Below are 27,626 nucleotides of genomic sequence, written 5' to 3'. Positions count from 1 at the left end.
ATTAGCTATTTTGATTTTTATGAAAATAGCTAACTCTTTTTCGGAAATTAATTACCTTGGTGTTATTCAGTAGACTTGAGCAATTTCAATAATCACTGCTTTTATTTTTCGTTTATTGGAAATGAGTCATCTAATGAAAAATAATTTCCTATTGAAAATTTCCTTTTTTTAATTCTGCTCAGAAAGAAAATTAAAAAAAGACAATGTTTTAATTAAAGGTTTTTTCAAATAATATCAAAAGAAATCATATAATAATCTTAATATTAACATCAGACAAAGGATGCAGTCTCTCATTTTAATTACAGAACCGGATATGGATCAGAAGACGAAAATGCACAAAGCCCTGTTAGCTTAAAAACGCGCTGTTCAAAAATGATTCGTCTGAATTTAAATACTTGTATTTTTAAAAGTATTACAGATACAATAATAATTAGAATATGAAAATGAACAGAAAATTCAACAAGTCCCTTGCACAAGTTGTAGAGACATTAGGAATTTTTGGAAGCTAGAGAGATGAAAAATATGTACCCGCCTTCGCCCGGGAATCGAACCACGGACCTCTGGAATACCGACCCAGCGTGCTACCGTTACACCACGAAGGCATGCTAGGGAAGTGGGAGAAATAAAGTTACAAATGTCATATGCGTGATTAGATTATACAGAATCAAGTTTGACATATTTTGCAGCATGGCTTTCTAAGTTTCCCGACCTAACGCCATGTGATTTTTTTCCTTTGGAAGTAAACTCTGAAAATAAAAAATTAAAAAAAAAATTTTAAAAAAAAGGCAGTTCAAAATCTCTTGTTCTACTGGGTCGATATACGAAACTTAAATCGCGTTTTTCATGTCTCAAAAACGCATTTTTAAATAAACATTTGATTTATAAATAGCGTTGCTTTAACGTAGGCATTTTGATGCAAAATTGGATATGTTCTCAAAATGAGAACGCAGTTTTTCTTCAATATTTGGATTCAACAAATCAAATTATGCCTAAATATTAAATTTTGAAAAATTTGGTGCGAAATTTAAAAATTTATCTTGGCGCCAAGAAAAATTCACTTTCAGAAATTCTTAATTTATGGTGACCTATTTTCCTTTCCCTTTCACTGTGCATGAAAAGAAAAAATCTGATGTGTACACCACGTGACTTCCTTGTACGGAATATTAAATTACACGCATTTTTTCTTGCATTTCCTTTAAACATATTGGATTGAATTAAATCTACTTCGCCGTCAGCGCATAAACCACAATAGAATAAATGTATTTATTAAAATTCATTCTATTTGTTTATCATAGCTACATTCTGGCGCTAGGTTCACTTAACAGTATTATATTTAGTTCATATTATAACTCAGAATGCACAAAAGTTATATCATTTAAAGAATTATCTAACCGTTGCCACATGTTCTATTCAAATACTATAATAAAGATAAAACGATGTATAAAATAAATTAAACAAACAAAACAAAAAAAAAAAAAAAAAGAAAAAAGAAACAGTTTTTCACAGACGATTTATTATTTCTCATTCAATTAATTCCGTTCTCACTTCGCGACAAGACAAAAATACATAAAAACACAAAATATCTGTATTAAAAATTACGAAGTAAATCTTAAACACTTATTTCCTCGAAAAAATTCCAGAAAGGATTAAGCATGATTTTATTCGCAATAATAAATGAAGGAGTTATCTTTAATGTTGCGAAGCTAAGTTTCTCTAGATTGGCAACAAATCCACTATCCTGCTGTTTCAAATGTAAATAAACAATGGCAGCCATTAAAAAAATTATTAGGCTTAGCGGCACTTAAACAACTTTAAAATTGTTGATAATTCTAAAAATATTGCATACAGATTTACTAAAAGCATAAAAACCTTAACCGGAAGATAAAAACAGTATACTTCAATCATTTTTAAAGCAAAAAATGTACAATTTACAAACATATAAGAGTAAAGAAACTGAGATCACTGAGCCAGGTAACAAAGTGGATATATATATAATTATATTTACATACGTTTGGTGCGGCCGATTGCAACCAAAATACGAGGTGCACATCTACATGTTCTGGCAGTCCTATATACAAAATTTCAACGTTCTGAGGCTACTGGTTTTTGAGTTGGCGATTGGATGTCTTTATCACCAGTAGCTCTTTAAAAGGAGGAGTACAAAAGATATTTTCTCTCTCCTTTTTCGCATGCCTTCGTGGTGTAATTGCGGAATGGGACTATTCGTCGTCAAGACATATTTCTCTTTACTCGACTGTATTATATCTTACCATATTATATTCAGTTGGTTTAAATTAATAACTCTGTTTAAGTTACTAATTTAATTTAATAAATATTTTATATAAAATGTTTTTGTGTACATTTTTATACAAATATACCGTTACACATGACATATTAATTTTAACCATCTGCGCTAAAAAGACGTGCCAGGCACGTCGAGATGCTTTTGTCTCAAACCGCGAGCGACGTGAACACCACGTCGATAGGCATTTATCGCAAAAATGAAAATAATGTGGTGCACACGACGCCTAACAATGAGATTGGTTATGTTTAGAAACGTGCACGAATGCAGTTAATACACAATAATTTAATAATGTAGATTTTTGTGGCATTATAATGCAGATTTTTTTGTGGCAACAGTTATGTTTTTTATATATTGCTTTGAGCTTGATAACTCACGGAATGTTATCCTTTTTGCAATGTTTAGAATGCTAAATAAATAAGTTCGTTGTTAACTAAAAAGGTTTTCTCTGCGAAATATATTACAATTCGTCCGAAGTTCTTAAATAAGTCAAGAAATGAATAATTTCAAACAGTTTATTTCTCGAGTTGCAGCTCTGAATTGCACTCGCAGACGCGGAGCGGCGTAAATGAGACAATTTACCGCTTGTTATATTGTAGCGCACGGCATCGCAACCGTGAAGTTTAGTCGTAGCGCAAGTGGTTAAGAGAGCAAGATGCAGACAAGATTCCAAAGTATTTCCGTTTTCCACTCAGATTTCATAAAAATATGAATTTTCGGAACCTGCGATTCTAAGTTCAAAACTTTAAAATTAAGGCTGCCGTTTTATCGCGGGAGGGATAGCATGTGGTAAATAGTGAAAATTCGCTAAAATTTTTATGATATTTACACTAATTTCGCAGTTTAGACCTTGCATAAATATGTGGTATAAGGGCTGTTTAACAGAAATGAAGCTATTGTACAAATTATAAGTACATAGTTAATAAGCATACGGATATTATCCGTCATAGGCCCACACGTGACAGACCGTTTTCTCTAGAAAGCTAGGCTAATCTTCAGAATATGGTAACAGGTAGTTTGGCGACATTTTGGTAAGGCGATAAAGGTTACTAGCTAGGACTTTAGCAATAATCTGAGAAGTACTCAGTTCGAATCACAGATTATTTTGTCTCAGAGAAATGAGAGATCATGAGACCTGTCATGTGACATTTTACGAAAAATTCCGATCGAGATTTTAGCTAATAAGCACTTAGAAACAATTTCGCTGCTAAAGTGCAGAATCGCTCACTTATTTGTTTGGCGCTTTTCACAAGAGTACGAAGAATAGGACTTTTGTCAGTTGTCTTTGACTTTTTAAGTGAAAATAGGTCGATGAGTTCATGGATAAAGTCAAGAGTGTGCGCAATGCCATTTTTGTGCAATTCTGGGATGTTTTTTAGTGAAAATAAATCGACGTGTACATGGATACCGTGTATATGCAATTCTTAAAAACGCGGCAATCAGTGGGGGATTCTAGACTTTCTCTCAATTTCGCACATAATCTTCGTCATGATTAAGCACTTTTGTTCCATAAAACTTCTTGCATAAGCGTGATTCGGCTAGCAGATTGCTGGAAAAAATTTTGAGTAAAAAAAAAAAATCTGAAATGTTTCAGATTTTAAATTACGTCCAAAGGGGCGTTTTTTAACATTTTGTGTGTTACCTTTCTTTATTAAATATCATGTTCCTCGCACTTAAACCATAAGATCCAGTGCAACAGCAATATCGCAAAATAGTTTTAAAACGAGCATATCTTTAGAATTTCCGATACAGAGACTCACGCGCTGGAGATAAAAATGTTTTTTCTGCACAACGTTGCCATTGCTCGCTTTGAAATCCTTGAGTTTGCTAATCAAAAATTCGTCAAAGTTTTAAAAAATAGGAAATCGATCATAAAACAAATTTCAAATTTGGTCTTCCACATGCTCATATTCGTTGGAGGATTACGTTATTCAAAATTCGATGACTCTATGTACCGTTATTTTATGACAATGTGAGAAATATACATACATTTACGCAGATTTTCATTATTTAATTTCTTCAAATATAATGCAGGACTCTAACATTTTATGGCAACAGTTTGAAAAGTGAACCGACATTTATCCGTCCGACGCAAAATGCCAAAACGAAACTAATAGTCCTTCGGGATTCAAATCCCTTTGGACTAAAAAGTAGCTATTTTACAGTTTACAGAGAGCTTTTTTTTGGAAGCTTGCCAGGAACAGAGATCTGCTCTTCGTTCAAGAAATAATTCCCTTTGCTGCGCTTACTGTGGCCTAATTAGCTACCCAAAAGCACTTTTGTTGCATGCGTGTCAGGAAACTTTCATTTACCTTTTAGGTGTGAAAATAATGTTTACCCTTCCATGTTAAAAATGAGTTTAATTTTTATCATCCCTTTGGACTAAAAAAAAAAAAAAAAATGCCTTTACTTTGTGATAACAAAATGGCGTCCAAAGAAAAAACTAGCAGGTTGCTGTAGCAGGGTTGGTCGCCAACGTTTCGCCAAAAAATCGCCAAGTTACCATAATCCGAAGATTCACCAAGGTTTTCTCTGCGAAATATATTACCATTCGTCCGAAGTTATTAAATAAGTCAAGAAATGATTAATTTAAAACATTATTTTTAATAAGTCAAGAAATTATTAATTTAATCTATTTCGAGTTTATTTCTCGAGTTACAGCCCTGGATTGCACTCGCAGACGCGGAGCGGCGTAAATGAGACAATTTACCGCTTGCTATATTGCAGCGCTCGGCACCGCAACCGTGAAGTTTAAACGTAGCGCAAGTGGTTAAGGGAGTAAAATGCTGACAAGATTCCAAAGTAATTCCATTTACCATTCAGATTTCATAAAAATATGAATTTTCTGCTTGTATTAGTGATTTCTCTGAACTAGCCAATTAAACTTTCAAACAATTTTGATAAATCATGTAAATATTGTCCCCGCATAATTTTAAAATCGATAATATAACTTCTCTTACATCAAAAGTTTAGCTCCAGTTCTCTTTGATACAGACATAATTTTCCAACTAACTATGTGAAATTTCTTTATATCTCATACTTGTAAATAACTATATATATATTAAAAGCAACCTTTATTAAGTATGCAAAAGGTAAACAGAATTATTAAACTAAATAAATTTAATACGAGTATAATACTACTGGATAAAATGCAGTTATGTAACGAAAAATATGTCTTCAGGACGAAACGTTCCGACGGCGAAACGGCCGCATAGTCGAGTAGTCGGTGTTCGAGTTTCGGCTAAGTCATTACACAGTTTTTCATGTCCCCTCTTTCAAAAACACATAATGACTTTTCAAATACATCTACATTCAGGTGATGGTAAAAATTTTATAATACGAAAATTCGGTACTATTTGGTTTCGAGGGCTGTAAAAAATCGCCAAACTATTGTTGATGCCAATGCTGCCAAAAATAATTGCGGCAACCCTAATAATTGCGGCAAGAAAGGAAGTATAATAGTAAATAACTATTTAAGATTGATGTTTTAATTTAGATGAAAGGTTAATTTCATATAATACTTTTTTATTATTATAATTTATATGAAAAAGGCTAAACAGGACTGAATGGAAGCAAAAGAGTAAATAACTATTTCAGATCATTATTATAATTTATATAAAAATTGCTAAACATAACTGAATGGATGCCTGCATCGCTATTTCGCTACCGACTTATCTGTAAAGCATAATTTCATCTCGTTGGTTGTTCAAACACAATTTTCCATAATGAATGATGCCTTTTCTTTGAAGATATTCTCGGTAAAGTGCAGAATCGCTCACTTATTTGTTCGCCGCTTTTGACAAGGGTAAAAACAATTGGATTTTTTTCAATGTCCTTTTACTTTTTAAGTTAAAATAGTTCGATGTCTACATAGATAAAGTCAAGGGTGTGCGCAGTGCCATTTTTTGTAATTCTAGGATTTTTTTTTAAAGTGAAAATAGGTCGATGGGCACATGGATACCGATTATGTGCAATTCCTAAAACGCGTCAAGCAGTGGATGATTCTGCACTTTACCCAAAATTCTATTGCCGACTTTTCGTCATGGGCAATTCCCAAATTGTTAAATCCATAGGATATCAAAAAAAGGATTTAAAAATGAAACTAGTATTTCAATGGCGTCTTAAGAAATATAGAACTATACAAACTTACGCAATGTGAAATCAGCGCGTACGGTAGATTTGGCGCTCTGTTAAATGGGCGCATTTGCTAGATTTGGCGCTTTTGCGCGTACATTTTCACTGCAATTTTTTTACGGCCCTCGAAAGCGAATAGTACCGAAAATTCTTTCTATAAAATTACAAAAAAGTACAAATTTTTAAAATAAATCATATAATATGGGATAATTTTATTTTGGATTGTACTTAAAATACGAACTGCGAAAGAAGGTATCAAGTAAGTTTAATAATAAAAGAGGTATTCATAAATATATATCAGATTCAATTAACATTGAGGAGCTAAGATTTTAAGAAGGAACTGTTTAAAACCTGCTCGTGCTAGTTTTACCAAAATTGACACTATTTGAGTCTTAGAATCGAAATATGGAAAAAACTCGTAATATCTTTTCAGTAAAAAATCGATTTTGCGCCAAAATGCCTATGTTTAAACAATATTATATATATAAATCAAGTCGTGCTTTTGAGACATGAAAAACGCAAGTTAAATTTTGTCCATCGGCCCAGTAGAACAAAAGATCTAAACTACGCTCTTTTTATTTATTTTTGATGCAGAGAATATGTTAAGAACTGCACTTTAGTAGATAACCCCACGGACAATGACACAGGTAGAGCATGGAATATATATCGTTTGATCCCCGTGTTCAATTCATATGATCATTTTGATATACATCATGTGACCATTGGGGTCTGGTACAAAATATTCGTAAGACGTGAGGAAACCTCGGAGGGTTTTTTTTTTTTTTTTTTTTTTTTTTTTGTTGTTCTTTTGATGTATTACTTTCTATTGTATAACACTTCGCAAAATACAGTGTTTTGAAATGCAATGGATCTTTCACAGTAGCCTTGTACAGAGGCTGTTCACACATTTTTTTAGACGATGCACCTATATTGTATTCACAAAACTAAATTACATTAAATTCTTGTGTTTTAAATGTTCTATTTGATATCCCTTATTCTGAGCTATCTTTCGATACCGCATTTTGAAGCGGCAGAAGAGGTATTCTATCCCATTCCTCCCGAACAGCTTTCCAGAGTCCTGTTAGGGTTTTGGGACAACGTTTGGATAATGCAGTTTTTAAAAGTCCGAAAGCACAAAACTCCATATGTGACACATCGGGAGATTAAGTAGGGATATCAGTGAAGGGTATGGCCTTGATACCAGTTTTCTGTTCCATTTATTTTAGGAAATTGACAGTGGATTTTGATGTGTGACTGCTAGCTTTCTCCTGATGGAGTCTCACAGATGGATGGCACGGTGGGTAAAGCGATGGTATTTCATTCAGAAAAATTGGCTATAAAGAATGTTCCTGATAGTATTTGGAGTTAAATCTTGACATGTTTTTGCACTCTCTTTATTTTTAACTTGACATTATAAGAAAAACCGGCAACAATCACGAATCCCTTTGAAAAAATTTCTTTCGATTCTTTGAACCATGTACTTAATTTTTTCCTCCCCTTTTATGATAATAAATGGCTCTTTTTTTGGTACAATCATTTAAATACACCCATGCTTCATCTATTGTGACAATTGTTTTCCATTTTTCTCTGGATAAGTGTTTCTCATATAGAATTCTGCAGCGTGCCCTGCGTTGAGCGATATGTTTTGGAAGAAGACGATGCACATTGCGTTTTTTCGCTTTCTTAAGATTTAAATCAACGTTTATAATTTTGTTTGCATTAGACACCGAGTATTGTAATGATTTTGCAACTGTCCTTTGACTAGGGGGATTTTCTTTTAACATTAAGCAACGTACCTTTGCAATAGTCGAAGATGTCCGTTTTTTCCTTGGATACTTGTTTGGAATTTTTGTCCCACTTGAGGCTCCCATTTGACGTTTTTTTTTCCCTTTCCTGTTGATGATATTACCTATCGACGTTTTAGATATCACAAAACCATGACTCTCACATCGTTTTTGGATAACGGAGTATGCATATTTCTCTTCGGAAAGAGCGTCAATGTAGCCTTCGAACCACTGCATTGTTAAATTCGCCATTTTGAATAAAAACAAAACTTTCAAGCCACAGACGATAATTTTGACTAATAAAAACATAGTATAATTGCAATTGTTTCTTTTGCAGCAAACAATTTTTTATTACCGCTTACCAAAATCGTCTAAAACATGTGCGAACAGCCTCTGTATAATAGGAGCATAATAAATTTCATAGGATTGAAAACAAGTGGATACTGTTCCTTTTGCAAGGTGATAAGTCTTTATTTTTATGTGTGTGTGTGTTTAAACACTACAAAGAAATCACTGCTTTGCGTGTATTCTTTTTTAGGTTCGATAAAATCTTGTCTTTGCTAAATGAATTATTATTCCAATAAACTGTAGAGTTATTCCAAATAGTTAGTTCCAATAAACCAATAAACTGTAAACTTATTGCCAAAAAACTGTAGAGACATTAGGTATTTTTTTGGAAGTCGGCAAGATGAAAAATAAGCAACGCCTTCGCCACGAATCGAACTTCCGACCTCTGAAATACGCGGCCAGCGTGCAGACCACTACACCACGAAGGCATGCCAGAAAGGCCGGAAACATACCTTATAAAACGATCAATAAGAGCTTTCATTTGTCTTCAGGATTAAAAATAATCTTCCGGTTAATCATTTAAAAAAGCCATTTTATCTGGACCTTTTTAACAACATTTTTCAATAAATCCCATTTCTTTTTTAAAATGTAGTAGCGATTTTAGGTTCTCAGGATCATAGCAAAGTACATGAGATCTGTATGCCTCTGGACAAAGATGACTTCGTGGAAGACTTTGCATAGGAAACTATCTCGATTAAGTTCATAAAAATAGGTTTTTAACAATTTAATAGTCGATCGATATTCAAATTTCTTACTCTGTTTCTTGTGCACGCTATCCTCTGAAATCAGAATAAAATCTAATGTTTATGAGAAAGGTTTTTAGCAACATACAAAATGGAAACATTTATTTATAATGTAATATAAATGAATAAATTATAATGAATAAAATTATAATTTTAATTCCTGATTATTTTTTAATTGAAGATGTATAATTATAATCTCTACATAAAAGGAAAAAAATCTGATGTGTACACCACATGACTTACTTGTACAAAATATTAAATCATACGCATTTTTTTCTTAAATTTCATTAAAATTGATTGGATTGAATTAAATCTACTTCGTCCACAGCGCATAAACCACAATAGAATAAATGCACTCTTTAAAATTCACTATATTTGTTTACTATAAGGACACTCTGAATGCACAAAATTTGTATCATTTGAAGAATTATCGTTGCCACATGTTCTATTCAAATACTATAACAAAGCTAAAACGATGTATGAAAGAAATTAAGCAAACAAAACAGAAAAGAAACAGTTTCTCACAGACTATTTAGTATTTCTCATTCAATTAATTCAGTTCTCCCTTCGCGACAAGGCAAAAATACATAAGAATTCAAAATACCTGTATTAAAAGTTACGAAGTAAATCTTTAACACCTATTTCCTCGAAAAAATTCCAGAAAAGATTAAGCATGATTTAATTGGCAATAATAAATGAAGGCGTTATCCTTGTTGTTTCGAAACTACGTTTCTCTAGATTGGCAACAAATGCATTAGTCTGCTGTTTCAAATGTAAACAAGCAATGGCCGCCATCAAAAACAGTATTAGGCTTAGCGGCACTTAAACAACTTTAAAATTGTTGATAATTCAAAACATTTTGCATACAGATTTACTAAAGGCATAAAAACCTTAACTGGAAGATAAAAACAACATAATTCAATAATTTTTAAAGCAAAAAATTACAATTTACAAACATATAAGAGTGAAGAAACTGAGATCACTGAGCCGGGTAACAGAGTGGATATATATATAAATATATTTACATACGATTGGTGCGGCCGATTGCAACCAAAATACGAGGTGCACATCTACATGTTATAGCAGTCCTATATACAAAATTTCAATGTTCTGAGGCTACTCGTTTTTGAGTTATACGAGGTACGTACGTACGTTCAGACAGACGCCATGAAAAATTCTCTTCAGAATTTATTTTAAAGCAGTTTTATAATTTTTTTTTGCAGGAAACGAGTCTTTTATTCTGTCCTTACGTACAGATATCACGCAAAAACATCGTTAAATTGCATTCGATAGCGGTCAAAATTTTCGCTGAACTATGCTGCCTAAAACTTTTCGCGATTACAATACTTCCTTTTTACTTCGTACAAGGAAGTAGTAATAAAAGAAAGAGTCTGTGTATCTTTTTTCGTTCATGCTACGCGTAAGCTAATAGACCCAGGGCTACAAAATTTGGTATATAGTGCATCTAGGTAATAGCCAGTGCATCTCGAAGTGAATTTTTAAAAATTCAAATCAAAATTTTTTAAAATTTTATCTTTTCGGATTTATCGCATAATTTTGATTAGCGTCATTCTTTTAGAAATGTGGTTTTGACAACATTTTTCCATTTAGTTGTATACTGGACTGCTGACTGTTGAAAATCAGCACTGTTGCCACTTGGAAAAATGAAAGCGATCATTCTGTGCAGTTTTTAAATTAAATGTTTTTCTTGGATACTGGACGTTCCTTGAGAGAAGGCAATGGGAAGTTGGTTAATTAACTTATTAGGATAATTAATATTTGTATTAAAGGATATTGCTTAATTCATTGTAATTTTGTTATATGTAATTTTTTTTTTTTTTTTATTTTTATTTTTTTTTTTTTTTAGTCCAAAGGGATTTGAGTCCTCCCGAAGGACTATTACTTTCGTTTTGGAATTTTGCGTCAGAATCCTATAAATATCGTTTCACTTTTGAAACTTTTGCCACAAAATTCTAGATTCCTGCATTATATTTAAAGAAATTATATAATGAAAAATCTGCTTAAATGTATTTATACTTCTCGCATTGTGATAAAAGAAAGGTACCTAGAGCCATCCAATTTTGAATGACGTAATCCTACTGCGAATATGGGCATCTGAAATCCCAAATTTGAAATTTGGAATTTGTTTTATTATCGATTTCATATTTTGTAAAACTTTAAAGAACTTTTGAGTAACAAACTCAACGATTTAAAAGCGACCAATGGCAACACTCTACTCCCTCTACTCTACTAGATTTATATATATATGTAATAATATATATATATATATATATATATATATATATATATTTATATATATATGTAATAATAGTCAAGAATACACTTAAAATTCTAACTGTATGTTCTTTTCATTTTTAATGGCGACGTTCTCTTATTTGAAAGTACGTGGACTTAAATCGACAGCCCCGTAGTCAAGTTGTGTTTCCCGCCTTTTCTACTTGTACAGTTTTAGAATGTTCTCGAGATATTTAAAGTGAACTGGATTGGCTGACGAGGCTGACGTCATTTCTTGGAAGCTCCGCCTTCCCAGAGGCTATAAAAGGACTCGCAAAAGAATATCGGGGCTTTTTCTTAAATGCCACGATGCAGTAAACTTCATACAAAAGTTATTAGTAATACTTTTTATTTACTCCGGATATCTGATTTTGTAACTGCTATTTCTCCTGAATAATAATAAATGGATCCTGTTTTCTAAACTTATCGTCTGATAATTTAAGATACGACTACATTTGTATTTCTTCAGCAATCTATTTATTTAGGATAAAAGCTGGTACATCACATATATATATAAATCTATATTAAATTTGTTGAAACTTAAAATACATTTTTTCAGTTTTGATTTTTCATTACCAAAAACATTTTTTTTTTTTTTTTTTAAATTTAGAAACAAATGCAGCAGCTTTACCAACTGAAAGTCTTTTTGAGTACAGACTTAATCTTATTTAAAAGCAAAAAAATGAATTCTACGATTTGGCAACAAAAGATATTTTTAATTTAAAAAATTATCAAAGAAAATTTGCTTGCTTTTTTGCAATTTTGCAATCATACTTATTTTGATAATTTGAGAAATTTGCTTGCTTTTTTGCAATTTTGCAATCATACTTATTTTGATAATTTGAGAAAAATTTAAAACCTCACTAAGTTGCTTTTTGAAACAGGAGGTATAAAAAATGAGCAATAGCCTGCCCCGGGACTTGAGCCTAGACACGCCGAGTGTGCTCGGCTCGCGTATTCGAAAGATCCGGAGTTCGAATTTCGGCGAGGGCATTTGCACATTTTTCACGTTTCCAACATCGAAAATAACCTGTTGATTCTATAGTGACGCCCAAACTAAAAGGTGGTAGACGATAATTCTTCAACGCTAGAATATGATGATAAGGTCCCCTCATCGCCAGTAGCCCTTAAGGAGGGGGGCAGTATATAGCTTTTTATCTTCTATGTAAAAGGTATTCTATATAAAAGGGGGAGTATATAAGGTATTTTCTTCCTGCTTTCTGCATGCCTTCGTGGTGTAATTGGAAGCCATTTCAACGCATATTCGGGAGGTCCAAAGTTCGAATTCTTGCGAGAGCACTGCACATTTTTAACGTCTCCAGAATAATAAGAAAATAATGATTCGACAATTATTATGCATATAATAATCTGTGCAGTAATTTTTCAGGGAAAAATACAAGAAAAATAAGAGATCGATGTAAACTTCACATTACCAATTTTGTGAAGAGATCATTTACCACATGGGGTTATTCTTGCAGTGCAATAAAATTGTATGGTGCAAGAAAATTGTGTGTGCTGAATGGGCGATAGTTTTCTAGGGGACTGAATACAATCCACGGGGATTGCTGCCACGGGATATCGTACAGAAAACTTTTTTTTGTTGTTCTTGTTGCTGTGTCACATGTCTGACAGTAACATCAGAACAAGCTCACCAGCGGCCGAGCGGTAAAGTCCCTGAACAATGGTAATTCGGTCTGAGGTTCGAATCCAGGAATGGGCTGGCTACATAGTGGCAAGGAGTTCAAGATTGCACCTGCCGTTGGCAAGAGGCTTGAGCACCATACAGGTGATAAGAACGATTTTGATCACTTCCGCCCCCAATTTTGAAGGCAGCATCGCGGAGGGGACGAATCTGAGGATCTTCCACCACTCTTATCCTACCCTCAAACTCTCGAGAGGACTTCCGGCTTGCCGCATATTTACAGTGCCGCCATGCCCGACAGACACTATACATTTACAAACGCCCATGCTGTCTCCAAAATTCGAACTCGGGCCTTTCGGTGCAGCAGTCACTGTCACTATGAGGGCCGGAGGGCCCGTTCCGCTAGTCCCTACCCCGGTTAGAAAAAGTTTAGTAATTACTAATAGTGCAATCCATAACTTGGAAATTAAAAGACTTCAAAACCCCATGAATCATTTAAACAAGCTTACAACAAGATCTGTATAACTTTTACAACAGGTTACAGGTTACGGAGGACGGGGACGCGTGGTGTCTAACACCGGTAAACAGGCGTATGTCCCACGCCCTCCCCTATCTAGCGGCAACAACTCCCTGCAGCCCCAAGTGGCTGCGTCGGGAGTTTATTGAGACATGAAAAATGTTGTACATGGCCAAACAAGGGCGCTCGTGTTTACTTTTACAACAAATACATAAAAAAGGACAATAAATTAACGCAGAGCGTTATTAAAATTATAACAATGATTGTTTGATGTTACTTACTTTGGATAACGCTGATGGCTTCTCGCCTGTGTACGGTATTTCTTCATTGTCAGATCCGGAGTTGAAATCAGCGAGGGAGACACTTGCGCCCCCCGGACGTTGGATCCTGTGGTTAACAGCCACTTGTGTTGGTGGTGACAAAAGCGAGGCGAGCGAACGTAAGCCTCCAATCACATGGGCCGGCAAATTAGGATCGGCCAACATATCCGTAACCAGGCCGTGAGCTTCCGCGAGCAAAGCCACATCAACAGTTGATGCACTGCCCTGTAGAAGACAAAACATCATATAAATATTTGATAAGAAGTACTAGCTTAAATATATTGTAATACAGACTCAAAAAACAGTCTGATTTAGTTACTGACAGTAATTCCCAGCCAGCAATGCCAATCAGCTGGGGTGCTATAAAGTCGTTGAACATTGGTGGAGGTTTCAAATCCCGGTGAATGGCCTTGCTGCATTGGCATATTCATGTATACGAGGTTTATTTGAGCCAGTTTCTGTTAGAAAGTCCTCCACGAAGGCTCCCTCCCGTCAGGCAGAGAGCCTTCGAGAATTTTGCCGTATTCAAATAAACCGAAACCATTCAATTACTGTTTTTCACGACAAATGATGTTACGTTCTTTTCCATTTTTTTGCCCAGTGATTTTTCTACAAATAAAGTGGTTCCAACAAAAGCTCAGGATTTAATGTGTCCTACAATATACTTTGTTTTTAGGAAATGGGAAATATTTTAATATACTTACAACAGATAAATGTTACCGACTTAAGAAGAGACATAACGCCTGGTATACGTCCTTCGTGAGCTGTTCTCCAACACCGGATTCGCTGCATGATATTCGAAATAGCTCATTCACTTAGCTCTCTACAGAGATGGCTAATGACACAATGTTTCCTTTTTAAGTCTTTTTATTGTTTCTCGTTATTCCCTTGGGACTTTTAGAAACACTGTTACGCAGGTTACAGCCGATAACGTCGCGGAGAAAACAACGCAAGGCGAAACCGTCGTGCTACAAAACATCGTGGGACAAAACATCGTCGTCGAAAATAAAGCGGTTCAAAAACTTCGCAATTTAAAAACATCGTCGTCGAAAATATCGCAGTAAAAAATAAAGTATCTACAAATCATCGCTTGACGATAACATCGCAGACATGCTTTTTTCATACATGCTTTTCGCAAACATGCGTTAATAACTGTAAATGGATATTCCCATAATGATTTGTGAGCGCAAGATGGAAAGAAGGATAATTTTTACTTTCACATTTTTTTATTAACTAATAAATTTTTTCTGAAAACGTAAGAAGGAAACTTAAGCATAGCAAATTAATGCAACTTATAGCAATTAATAGAATTTTAAACCGACATAGTTAACTAACAAAGGCCATTAATAAATAATTTTTTATAAAGTTTTTACTGGTAATTTTCGTGAAAACTATAATCTATAAATTGCATTTAATTTTCTATGCTTAAGTTTCCTTCTTACGTTTTTAAAAAAAATTTATTAGTTAATAAAAAATATGAAAGTAAAAATTATCCTTCTTTACATTTTGCGCTCACAAATCTTTATGGGAATATTCATTTACAGTTATTAAACCATGTATGGAAAAAGCATGTCTGCGATGTTATCGTCATGCGATGATCTGTAGATACTTTATTTTTTACCACGATATTTTCGACGACGATGTTTTTAAACTGCGAAGTTTTTGAACCGCTTTATTTTCGACGACGATGTTTTGTACCACGATGTTTTAGGACTGCGATGTTTTCTCTTTGCGATGATTTCTCCCACGATGTTTTGTAGCACGATGTTTTCGCCTTGCGTTGTTTTCTCCGCGACGTTTTCGTCCGCGATGTTTTTGCCGCGATGTTATCGGCGGACACCGTTACGCACTGTCGTGAGGTTTCAACAGACCAGCTGAATTCAAAGAGTGAAAACATAATGTCTGTTGTCTAGCCTCTGCCCTGAAATTACTTTATCGGTTTAGTAAAGTGCACTTTCAGGTCTAAAGACTGAACGTACTTCTTAGAAGTCTGTCTATAACATTCCCTATTTTTGTGCTAAGATTTACTTTCAAAATTCGCTTTATATTTGTATAACGCTCCACATGTCGAATTAGCCGCAATAATCAGAAGAAAATGAACTGACAGCAATAGAATGCTAGTGTAGTCAGGTCCAATCAAACTCAACTTCCTCAAATCAGAACATCTACTTGTTGCAAATATGTAAAAAAAAAATCCTTTTTTTTTTTGGAAGGGAGGGCCAATAAAGTACTTTTCAGGCGTTGTTGTTGTGACGCCTTACGTAAAAATGAAGGATCCTGCATCTTTTGCAAAATGTTTTTGGCTTCTGAAGAATAGAAGTTATTGCCAAATCGCTCCCAAGAGCGATTGAATTTAAATTACAATTGTCCTCACTGGTGGCTCCAAGTGTTACGAATTTGGTATTTAAAAAGCTAATGTTAGTTCAATTATAAATTAAATGGTTTTATTTCTCGCGCAGTGCAGCGCGTGACGAATATTAAAAGAAAGCTAAGCCGGAAAATTGAAAATAAAAGAGCGCGTGCATTAAATAAATAAATATCTCTTTTTTGATTTCGAGAAAGTACTGGAAAATTCTAGCGCGTGATTTTAAAATCTTATAAAAGGAAGAAAACATCTCAGTTTGTAGGAGTTGCTTCGTTTGCTGCTGTTTAGAAAACTGCTGTTGTTGATTATAGCGAATTCGCGGATTAGCGTTCTTTAGCTGTTTTGAATTTCTTCTACGTAATTCAGTCGTGAAAAAACGCACTTGAAACTTAAAATAAGAACTTAAGAATATAAGAACTTAAAACACACAGTACATTCAAAATGAGAAAGTAAAATAATAGAAGTTAAAAACTTACTTAATTATAGAGTACGTTCTAAATGAGAAAATAAAAATAAAGTAATAAAACACTTACTAAATTATGTGATTCAAATCTTATTTATTGAAACAACTTAAACTATTATGACACTTTATGACCTCTATTTTCGACCTACACTAAAGCATATTTGTGATTGTCGACATACACCGGTGAGGGTCCGAATGTATAAGAATGTAATGCAATATTCGATCTTTCACCGACGTATTTGGTGAATGTTGACATTCTCCGGTGAAAGTCGACATTCTCCAATTTCGGTCTTTCACGGTAACACATATATATTATTAATATTAAAAATCTGCGCTTATTTAAATGCCACCTTCATCCACCGAAATTTTAATTCTACAGCTGACGTGTTTCTCTCCCAGTTACAGATAGTATATATGTTTAACTATACAATAGTTCCAAAGATTCTCGTTAATTAAACACAGACTTAAAATATATTGGAAATAAATAATATGCTAATTTACTAAAATTCCGTTACCAATTTCCGTTCTTCAGCCTTACATGCATTATTAAGTTTATTTTAAATTTCCAAAAATTTCCACCATATTTCATATTTTGTTCGGTTAAAATGCATTATCCGAAAAAACTTCATCCTAATTAGGTAGAATAAACTAATTTCTGTTTTCTTCTATATAAGCTAAAAATATGAAAATCAAAATTATAAATTAAATCAGCAATAGCCCCTTAATTCCTCATTTTTAATTTGAGTATCCCCCCTCTCTATTCTAAAAATAGTAAAATGTTTTTTGGATTGTGTCACTTCTAGATCAGTCCATATCATATGACTTGCATTACGCTGACGGCGTAGCTAATTTGGAACTTGAACTCAGAGATTCTAGAACTGAAATTCTCTTGATGAGCTTCCATATTGGATAACTGTGCACTTATGCTTCTACCTCTAATCTCGCTAAGACGCTGCCTCGCTGTTCTGCTGCTATCGCAACAGTATAAAAATGTAAATGTACTTGAATAGGCACGATTAGAGCGCCAAGTGAATTTTGGCCGGAAATGTCAACTAAAATAAAGATATTTAATTTGCCTCATCTGCCAAGTTTGCTGTTCATTACGGATTCAACATTCTACGTATTTAAGCCATTAGTGTTCCTATATATATATGAGATTAATTTAGAAAAACCATTTTGGAGCATTCGCAGAGCACGGAAACCTTCATGGAGTTTAAAAATGTGGCTTATTAAATTGTTTAGGGTTTGATCTCTTCCCCCCCCCCGGAATATGTGCAGGATCCAGGCATTTTTACTCCGTTACATGTTTAGTTTTGTTTTCTAGCTACAATTGTTTTCCAGTTCTGGTAAAAGATTTACCTTTCAAAAATCTTTACAGCACATTATCTTCCTTTTCCGCGCAACGAAATTATTTTTGGATTATATTACTTTATTTATTTTTATTTTTATTTTAAATGCAGTTTTAAAGATTTCAAACACTTTCCTTGATTTCAGCAAGTAGTAGATTTATTTATTTATGTAATGTATATGTTGTTACCGTGAAAGACCGAAATTGGAGAATGTCGACTTTCACCGGAGAATGTCAACATTCACCAAATACGTCGGTGATTGCATTACATTCTTGTAGGTACGTTCACCGGTGTATGTCGACAATCACAGATATGCTCTGGTGTAGGTCGAAACGATTGACTCAAATTGGTGATACTGTACGAATACAAGTCCCTGATGTCGACCGTGGTCGTACAAATAACCGAAATGGGTTATCGGTTGTTGTTGGAATAGAAGACTATATAAACTTCTATAAACTAGCAAACGAAAACGGTACTCTCAAGTAGCTTTACACACGTAATCAGTTCGTAATTTGTAAAGAAAAGTTACTTTCCATAGATGAGATTTATTTACAAGAAATGTCGCTGAGAGAAGCAGCTGCAGGTAAATCGAAAAGCGGTGCGCAAGCTGTACACGTTGTCATTGCAAAAGGAAGTGATCCACAAATAAATGCAGATGTAAAAGCAAGGACGTCTTCTGCAATTCAAAGTGTCCTAATAGTTTAATGCAATAAATAAGATTTGAATCACATAATTTAGTAATTTTTTATTACTATTATTTTATTTTCTCATTTACAACGTACTGTATCATTGAGTAAGTTTTTAACTTCTATTATTTTCCCTTCTCATTTTGAATGTACTATGTGTTTTAAGTTCTTATGTTCTTAAGTTCTTATTTTAAGTTTCAAGTGCGTTGTTTCGCGACTGAATTACGGAGAAGAAAATATAATATTCTTATATGTTCTTATATGTTCACCATTCACCATTAGTACATGGTGAATGTCGACATTGACCGGTGTCAGAAATAAGAGTATTTGGAAAATATTTCGGACATACACCAAGCGACTATGTGAATGTTGACATTCACCGGTGAAAGTCGACATTCTCCAGATTTCGGTGTTTCACCGTAATATATGTTAATATTATTCATCATTACATTTATTTAGAGATGGCTATAGAATTTTATTTGTGGAAAGGAATTATTACATTTTTTCATGATTATTTAAAGTACCAGACCATCATGTGTTGTACAATACATTAAAATAGTCAAGAACTTAATTAAAGCAAGGACAGAAACTTTGGTTACTATAAAAATATTTAAACATTTTAAATAACTGCTTTCTCAAGTAAAATTTCGTGAAAATAAAATACAGGATATTAAACAAATATAAAAAGAACCCATTTTTATTCAACACACTAATATATAACTAAGAAATATTTAGGATAAAGGAAAAAGCGATAAAGATTTCTGATTCATCTCCCCTTTGAAGTGGAGTGATTGCGTGTTACAGAAATACAAAAGAAAAGACGAAAATAACGCGATTCAATTCAATTTTATTTACATGAACAAAAAGGATCAAAAGAAAACTGAAAAACTGATACATTTTTGGAAAATCCTTTTAGCTTTCTACAGCTGTTATTCGCCGATACCATTATCCAAAAAGTCTTCGAACCTTATGCAAAAGTGAAAACTTTTTATACAAATTTTTCAAATAATTTCTATAAGTAACAGTAAAACCAGAATTGATCATACTTTATGAAAATTCTTTTGTTTGACAACAGTAATTTCTTTAGACAAATACGTCTGATTTCGAAAAATATTAGTAATGGTTCTTAATGAAAACGTGCAAATAACGGATTCAAATGAAAGAACTTGCTTGAACTGTGACAAGAACAAAGGATTAATCCTATTACAAAAATTAGTAAAACTCATATTTCATTTGTTTCAGTCATACTAGAAATAACGGAGAAAACCCACTCATTAAAGGTTTAAGGAAGCTTATCAGAAGTAAGTTCCTAAATAATTAACAACTGACTAATAAGGAATGGGTGTTTGGGAAATTTGAGAAGCAAACGTATGTTTCCATATTCGACAGCGCATTTTAATGAATGAGTTTGTCTAAATAGCTGCAGAGAATTTATTGTAACTGCCGATATTGAGTTGCGTTGGAATATTAGAAACTAATCACAAATTACAAACAATTCATATTAAAAAAAAAACAAATGTTCTGGTTTGAATAGACACTTACATTTTCTCCTCGTAATGGCAACGTGAAAGGAAATAGAAGCACACTGATTTTGAAATTCATACATGGCAACAGTATGAAATAGAACAATTGGTAAAAATATATTTACAAGTACCCCCCTTGGTGATTTTTGGCGGACAAGGATACCGAGTTTGTGCAATTCTTTGACTTGTTAATTTGGCTTGTGTAGCGGCGATTTATGTGCCAAAAATCGCCGTTACAAAAAGTCAAAATAACAAGACAAACAATTGCACAAACTCGGTATCCATGAACACATCAACATATTTTCACTTGAAAAAAATCAGAGAATTGCCCAAACATAGCATTGCGCACTTCTTTGACTTTAACCATATATACATCGACCTATTTTCACTTATAAAAAGATCAGAGAATTGCACAAACTAGGCATTGCGCACTCCCTTGACATTTTTCATGTACACATCGAACTACACTGCTGGCCACCCAAATTGCAACACCAAGAAAGACAAGAGATATCACAACAAAATTTATTTAGTAGATAACATATTGACCAAGTATCAACGATTAAATTTATAGACTTCTACGAAGTGTGGTTCTTTCCAGAATCAGTAGCCGCCATTGTTGGAGATCACCGCTGCCACACGCCTCGGCGTTGATTCAAAGATACTTTGGATGTGTTCTTAGGGTACAGCAGACCAAGCCGCTTCCATACGTTGCCAAAGTTGATCTCGTGCGGCAGCTTGGGATACAATCTGGGTAAATCACTCATCAACCATGGACCACATGTTTTCTATCGGCGAAAGATCCGGACAGCGAGCCGGCCAGGGAAGCAATTCAATCTGGCGATTGACGAAGAACCCTTGGACAATTTGTGCCAGGTGTGGTCGAGCATTATCCTGTTGAAGTATGGCTGTGGGCAAGCCCTGAAGGTAAGGAAAAACAACTGGCTCCAACAACTCGGAGATGTAGCGCTGGCTGTTTAAAGTACCGGCAATGCGTACTAGAGAAGTGCAAGAGTGGTATCCAATACCGCCCCATACCAAAATACCCGGTTCAGGTCCAATTTGGCGGTGCTGTTCAGCATCCTCTCTCCACGGTGTCTCCAGACTCGAATCCGACCATCGTGATGTTGCAGACAGAAGCGTGACTCGTCAGTAAAGACAATTTCATTCCATTCTGCCGTCCACATCCTTCTTTCATCGCACCATCGGCGGCGGAGACGTCTGTGGTTCTGCGTCAAGGGTAGACGAAGCAATGGACGTCTTGGAGACAGACCACTCTGCTGTAAACGGCTTCGAATGGTACGCGGAGACACTGGATGGTGCGTTACACACTGAATGTGCTGTGCTATGGTTCGTGATCTGACTGAGCGATCCGTCACTGCCATGCGCACGATGTTCCTGTGATCACGTGAAGTGGTGCACTGAGGTGGATGCGATCGAACACGTCGGTCCGTCGTACTCTCCTGCATCCAACGGTCCCATATCCGCATTACAGTTGTTTGGTTTCGGCCAACACGACTACCGATTTCCTTGAAAGATAATCCACACTCTCGGTAGCCCACTATCCTTCCTTTGTCGAACTCGGATACTTAAGCAAACGATGATCGCTGTTTACTACGCGGCATAATTAATCATTTTTTTTGAAAAAAAAAAACCACAAGAAAAATACAATTGCCGAACTTGAAATCGTTGAAATTTCCAAGCATTAAATCGCGCTTTGAAGTGGCGCCACAGGGGCGTGTGATGTGCATCTGCGCTGAAAGTCTAATCAATTGCATATATCATCTCCGCTAATGCATGCTGTAAATTTCATGTTATTTGCATGCTTCCTTCAGGGTGTTGCATTTACGGTGGCCAGCAGTGTATATTCACTTTAAAAGTGAAAGGAGAAGTCAACAAAAAAAAAATAATCTCAATAAACTACATTTTAAATTAAACAATGAAATAACATAAAAAAGGAAATTTTTGTATTCATTTTTGCATTCACTACCCAAAGGGAATATTCACTTAGCTTATTTACGAATTAACATGTCTTCAGTCAAACAAAATTCCTTAATAGCATCCAAAAACTTCATAAAATTACCTCAACTAGAATCTGTATACTGACGTCGCCAAATAAATTCACAAAATAAGAGTCAAAAATATTCTCCGCAGCGTCGTTATTGTCCGACGTTCGACTATACACATTTCGTTCCTACAAACAGGACACTTAACAATGGCTACTAAGTAAACCTTCATTTACACACGAATCAAGTAATGCTCTTTTCCCCTTTCTCTTCAAATCGTACAGAAACTTCAAATTAATCTTACCACATTCAGCCATTTTACCGTTTAAACCACAAAACAAGCAATATACTTCCTAACCAACACACACCACAAGTCCTTACAAATTTACCACAATCCTGCAACCGATTACGTCAAAATAGGGTTTCCATAAATTTCAACTACTCAGGCTACCATGCCATAAATGAAACTCCAACTTGGCAATAAATGAAACAACAACTTCGCGATAAATACAAGAGGTACCCTTCTCTCTCTACTCTACCCGAACACTTTCAGTTTGTTTCGTTGCTGCTTTCGTTTTAAAAGGAATGCTATTCTAATGCATTCCTTTTAAAACTAGGATGAAATTTTATATAGAAATGCCACTGAACACATAGAAACTTCGTCCAGGCCATGAGATGTTTTGTAAAATTTCGTTACATATGCAGTGCCATTATTTGTTCATCAAACATCAATAATGCATGTATCACAATTTTATCACATATAAGCATTTAACGCCTGTTAAAAGACAGTACGTTTTTGATAGACTGGCGATGTACTGAATTCGTTGAAACGTTCAGACAAGATTTTCTACCATGAGACTTCATACTAGATTTAAATAATATCATTTCGCTGCTTGTAATCATATTTCGTTTACAATAGGATTAAAAGTGCACCTATATTGATCTTAAATAAAACATAACACAGTAACAAATATAATGATTGTCAAAACTTTCATTTTAACCATTTTGTGTTCGTAATAGCATATTCCCAGGGATTTCGTTAATAATTTTTACCTTTATGATAGGTTGGTTAGCTTGTATAATTTTATACAAAGCGTCTTATAATAAAGTCACCAAAAGCCGCAATGCATTTTGCGGCCGAAGAGAAGAAAAGGATGGCCTATGAATATATAGCAAGAAATACATAGTTTCCGAAATAAAAGACGTTGCCAATTGCGATACCAAAGGACCCGGCTTCGAATCCCGGAGATGGCATGGTTGTAACTGTCAGTCCCTTCATAGGAGACATAAGTGGCCCACCTATTAGACACCTCCATAATAAAATGACCACCATTTCCGGCCTTAGTAGTGGCCAAGCCGAAGTCAGCTGAGGGCCCGCCATTGGTTAAAAAACTCACTGACAAGCTGAATGCAAACGACAGTTTAATATATACTATGTCCCAGAAGTTAACTCGTCAAACACCAACAATGCATTCTGCGGCCGTAGCTTAGCAAAAAACACACCAGTGATCGCGAAACTATGGCACCCGTGTCACTGTCGGCACGCAGAGTCTCCCGGCACACGAAAAAGGCAAAATTAAACATTGATAGTGGAAGATCATTTCAAGAGCCCTGGACAGAATCACTTAGTTATTGACCACTATAGAAAAGCGTCATGCATAGCTGTGCGGATAAAATGTTGTGTGTCGCACATTTTGACGGCACTTTAACACCAAGCACAAGATTGTTGTGGAACTTGATGAAGCTGAACAGAAGGCTTTTATTGAAGGGAAATTGAGGAATTATAATTACCAGAAATTCGGTTTTTGCAATTATCTTTCTAAAACAAACCATCTGACAACGGCCAGCTTTCAAATTTCACTGTGCCTGGCAAAACTGGTAAACTGCTCTTTGATGGGAATTTATTAATCAAAGAGAAGAGATTTTGTACATGCGGCCCTCACAAAAATGATTTGGGACAAGCAGCCCCAAAAAGGTTTCCCACCACTGCTATACACAGAAGAAGCAAAACGCATAATTTACGAGCTTCGAGACTTCGAAACATCATTGAACCCCGTACGGGTTTCGAGCTAGAGGCATAGGGCATAGGGGCATTTTTTGCTTGTTTTTAACCACATAATACGTACATTGCAAGCTTTTTGACGACTGTATTCTTGGAAGTATCTATATATTCAATTACAGAAGTCGTAAACATTAAGGAAATCCTTGTGAGGACACAACTGGTACTTGAAACCCAAACCTCGTTGCCTACAGAACTTCACTGGTATTGCTAAAGCTAGTAACCAGTCACATAATAAGTAATAAAATTATTCAATTTTAGCGAATGCTTCTTTAACTGGTATTTGACAGTACCTTACTTTGATCACACGAATGACATCAATTTACACGAAAAGGTGTAAGTTATCATAATTTTTTAAAAATGTTCGCTCGTGGTGTACTTACTAAGCACATCCAATCTGGCGGTTGAAATATCCGTGTTTTTGAATCTTGGCGAAGGCATAGGTGATTTATTATATTTTTCGTCTTCGAAAATCAATGCGATCCACCCATTCATGCGAACTATAGTCTTAGATAGTTCTCCATCTGAATTGATTGGTCTCTTGGCTCTCGCAGTACGCTCCCTTCTAGGGTTAAGGACAAATCATTGTATAGAGCAATGGCTTTACAAATAGTTATAGAGGACAAATTTCTGCAATTCGGAATCCCTACTTCCATTTTTTTACAATAAACTGGACATTTCCCTGGACATTTGCGCGGTGCTGACTACACCCAAATAGTCTGTAAAAATCGCCCGGGTGTACGGATTCTCCTGTCATTCGGATTCGATACATATTGGAAGGAAAGGAGTCTAGGTACAAAAGGAGAGGGGCATTTTGGAATCATAATCAAGACAATGCAAAGAATACCTAGAAAGAAATACCTAGAAAGAAGAAAAATAAAATAAAGGGGAATCTCAGAAACACGTGGTCCTAATCAGCACTGCACGTGGTTATAACCGGACTTTTAATCAGAGTTTCACTGGCCGCCTACTTTTACTGAGTCAGGCTATCTGATCAAACATGTAACACAAAGGACAAGAAAAATTATGGAAATTAAAAATAGGGAGCGAGGGGCAACTGCACCTTCACGCTCAAAATTTGAATTTCGAATAATGGAAAGAAACCACTGAACGGATTTTTATACCCTCTGGTAGTACCAAACGCGAGGAGGTAACGCATCTATCGGCAAAAATAACAGAATTAAGATAGTAGAATACTACCAGGAGGTACATGGCCTTCGCATCACATGCTAGGGATTATGTAAAGTGTTTTCTTGGGTTAAAAAAACGCTGTTTGAGCAAGCTTTTTTTAATTAAAAAGTCATTTCTGAAGAAAAAAAAAGGAACCCCAAAAAAAAAAGACTTTGTAACAGAATCAGTGCAAGTCTATTTTCTTTTCTTTTACGAAAAGTTAATGGCCTGTAAAAAGTGAACTTAGTAAGCCGATTTCATTCTTTTATTATCTTCTCCCATTGCATAGGAGATTTTTATTAAGGAATATTTCAATTAATGTTTTGATTTTACGAGGCAAGAGCTTAAAAGAAGAGCACATTTAACTAACGTAACAACACAAACAAAAAAAAAGTTCTTCGTTGAAAATTAGCTCAAAGAATGTCTTAATTCTAAATATAACACGTTATAATCGATAAAGATTTCCCTTAGAAACCCATTAAATGTAAGATTCCCCCCCCTTGATTAAGGACTTCGAAGCAAGGTGCCCATTACGTTTCAGAGAAATTTGATGGACTCCTTATCGAATTAAATAAATGTTATTCTCAAATTCAGTTTGCTGTATGATTTGATTTGAGACTTTTTAATGCTTGTCTTAAAGAGAATACTACTTGTCTTAAAGGGAGTATACTTCAGAAAATTTCTCTAAATCTTTGATTGTTTTATGAAGAAAACATCTGTTCAGAACCAGTATCAAATCCTAGCTCAGAATGTATTTTAGTTGAAATATTTAAACTGATGTTAAGATAGAAGCGGTAGCTTGACTTAAGCAGATGAAGATATTCTGACCTCAAAGCCCAAATCTTATGCCAGATGTTTACAATCAAAGTCCAATTAACTGTAAACATGAATTAACTTTCATATAATTAAGATAAAAATAATACGCAGAACAAGTATTAATTTAGAAGTCCAACAACAAAAATCAGCTTTATATTTGCAAATTTTTACAGACTATCAAAAACCTAGTTTCGCGAGATCTTCAATTTGATGCTTATGGACGCTAGGCCGCAACCATCATTGCTCGAATAAATATAAGAATATTACTGGGAAAATTAACCGTGGAATACGTTTGCAGTAAACATTTGTCGAGTGCGGATTTGCGGTCCGCGATTTAGCACGTACTCGTTACTTTAATCTTTTGAGGCCGGAGCTTTGGTAGCAGTAAAAGCTACCAAAGGACGGGGAATCTTGAACCGAATGCTTTCCCCCCCCCTTTAAGAAATCACCTCCTATTTGCAACAAAAATTCTTGTGTGTAGTTTAATGGATTCTCAGAGGGATGCATCTATGTTACAAAAGGAAGGCCTTTGAAAGAGATAAGTGGTTAAATCCCCAAGGACGTCAACTTTGACATTTCACCCCACTTTTCAGTATGAAAAATGGGAGAAAAAGACATGGCCACTAAAGTGGACAACCCCGTCTTTTCAAAGAGGCCACTATAATGGCCATTCCGTCTTCAAAAGGTTAATTGTTTCCATTTAGTTTGCCCGAACTCGAACCATAACGTAGGCATAAGATTGATTAGAAACGGTTCTCAGGTTGAAATACGAAAGCATCCTTGCCATTCTCAAGCAGTAGAAAGGGCATGCGAGACTGGTGACGAATCGTCATTGGCAACATGTGGTGCAGAAGCCAAGGATGGATTCATACGCAGTCGAATCAAGTATCGGAACAAGATTACGAAGTTTGACACCAAGACGAATTCTTCGGTTCTCTTGTAGAACCTGAAGAGAATGAGCAATTAAGCTGAAACCTTTTTACTGGCACTTTTTAACCAATTACAACCATATGTTGTGTCAAGAAACAATATTGTTAAAAATAGTTTGACGCTTTCATTGACATCAACATTTTCATTAACCTCATGTAGAATCTGGAGATGATGAGC

At 34.9% G+C, this 27,626-nt stretch overlaps 1 protein-coding gene across 4 annotated transcripts in view; it reads right to left on the bottom strand.

Moving 5' to 3' along the window:
- LOC118187013 (cGMP-inhibited 3',5'-cyclic phosphodiesterase 3A-like) overlaps positions 1-27,626 on the bottom strand; it is an 881,882-nt gene that overhangs the window by 697,609 nt on the left and 156,647 nt on the right. For all 4 annotated transcript variants that reach the window (XM_085822827.1, XM_085822828.1, XM_085822831.1 and 1 more), the window contains exon 2: positions 14,047-14,310. In XM_085822827.1, the coding sequence (XP_085678953.1) occupies positions 14,047-14,310 (264 nt within the window). The remainder of the gene's footprint in view (positions 1-14,046; positions 14,311-27,626) is intronic.

Source organism: Stegodyphus dumicola, chromosome 8, assembly GCF_044657685.1.
Source record: "Stegodyphus dumicola isolate Sdum_Otavi_A_Nest chromosome 8, ASM4465768v1".
In the NCBI taxonomy this organism is placed as follows: Eukaryota; Metazoa; Arthropoda; class Arachnida; order Araneae; family Eresidae; genus Stegodyphus; species Stegodyphus dumicola.
This window is presented reverse-complemented; position numbering and strand designations above follow the sequence as displayed.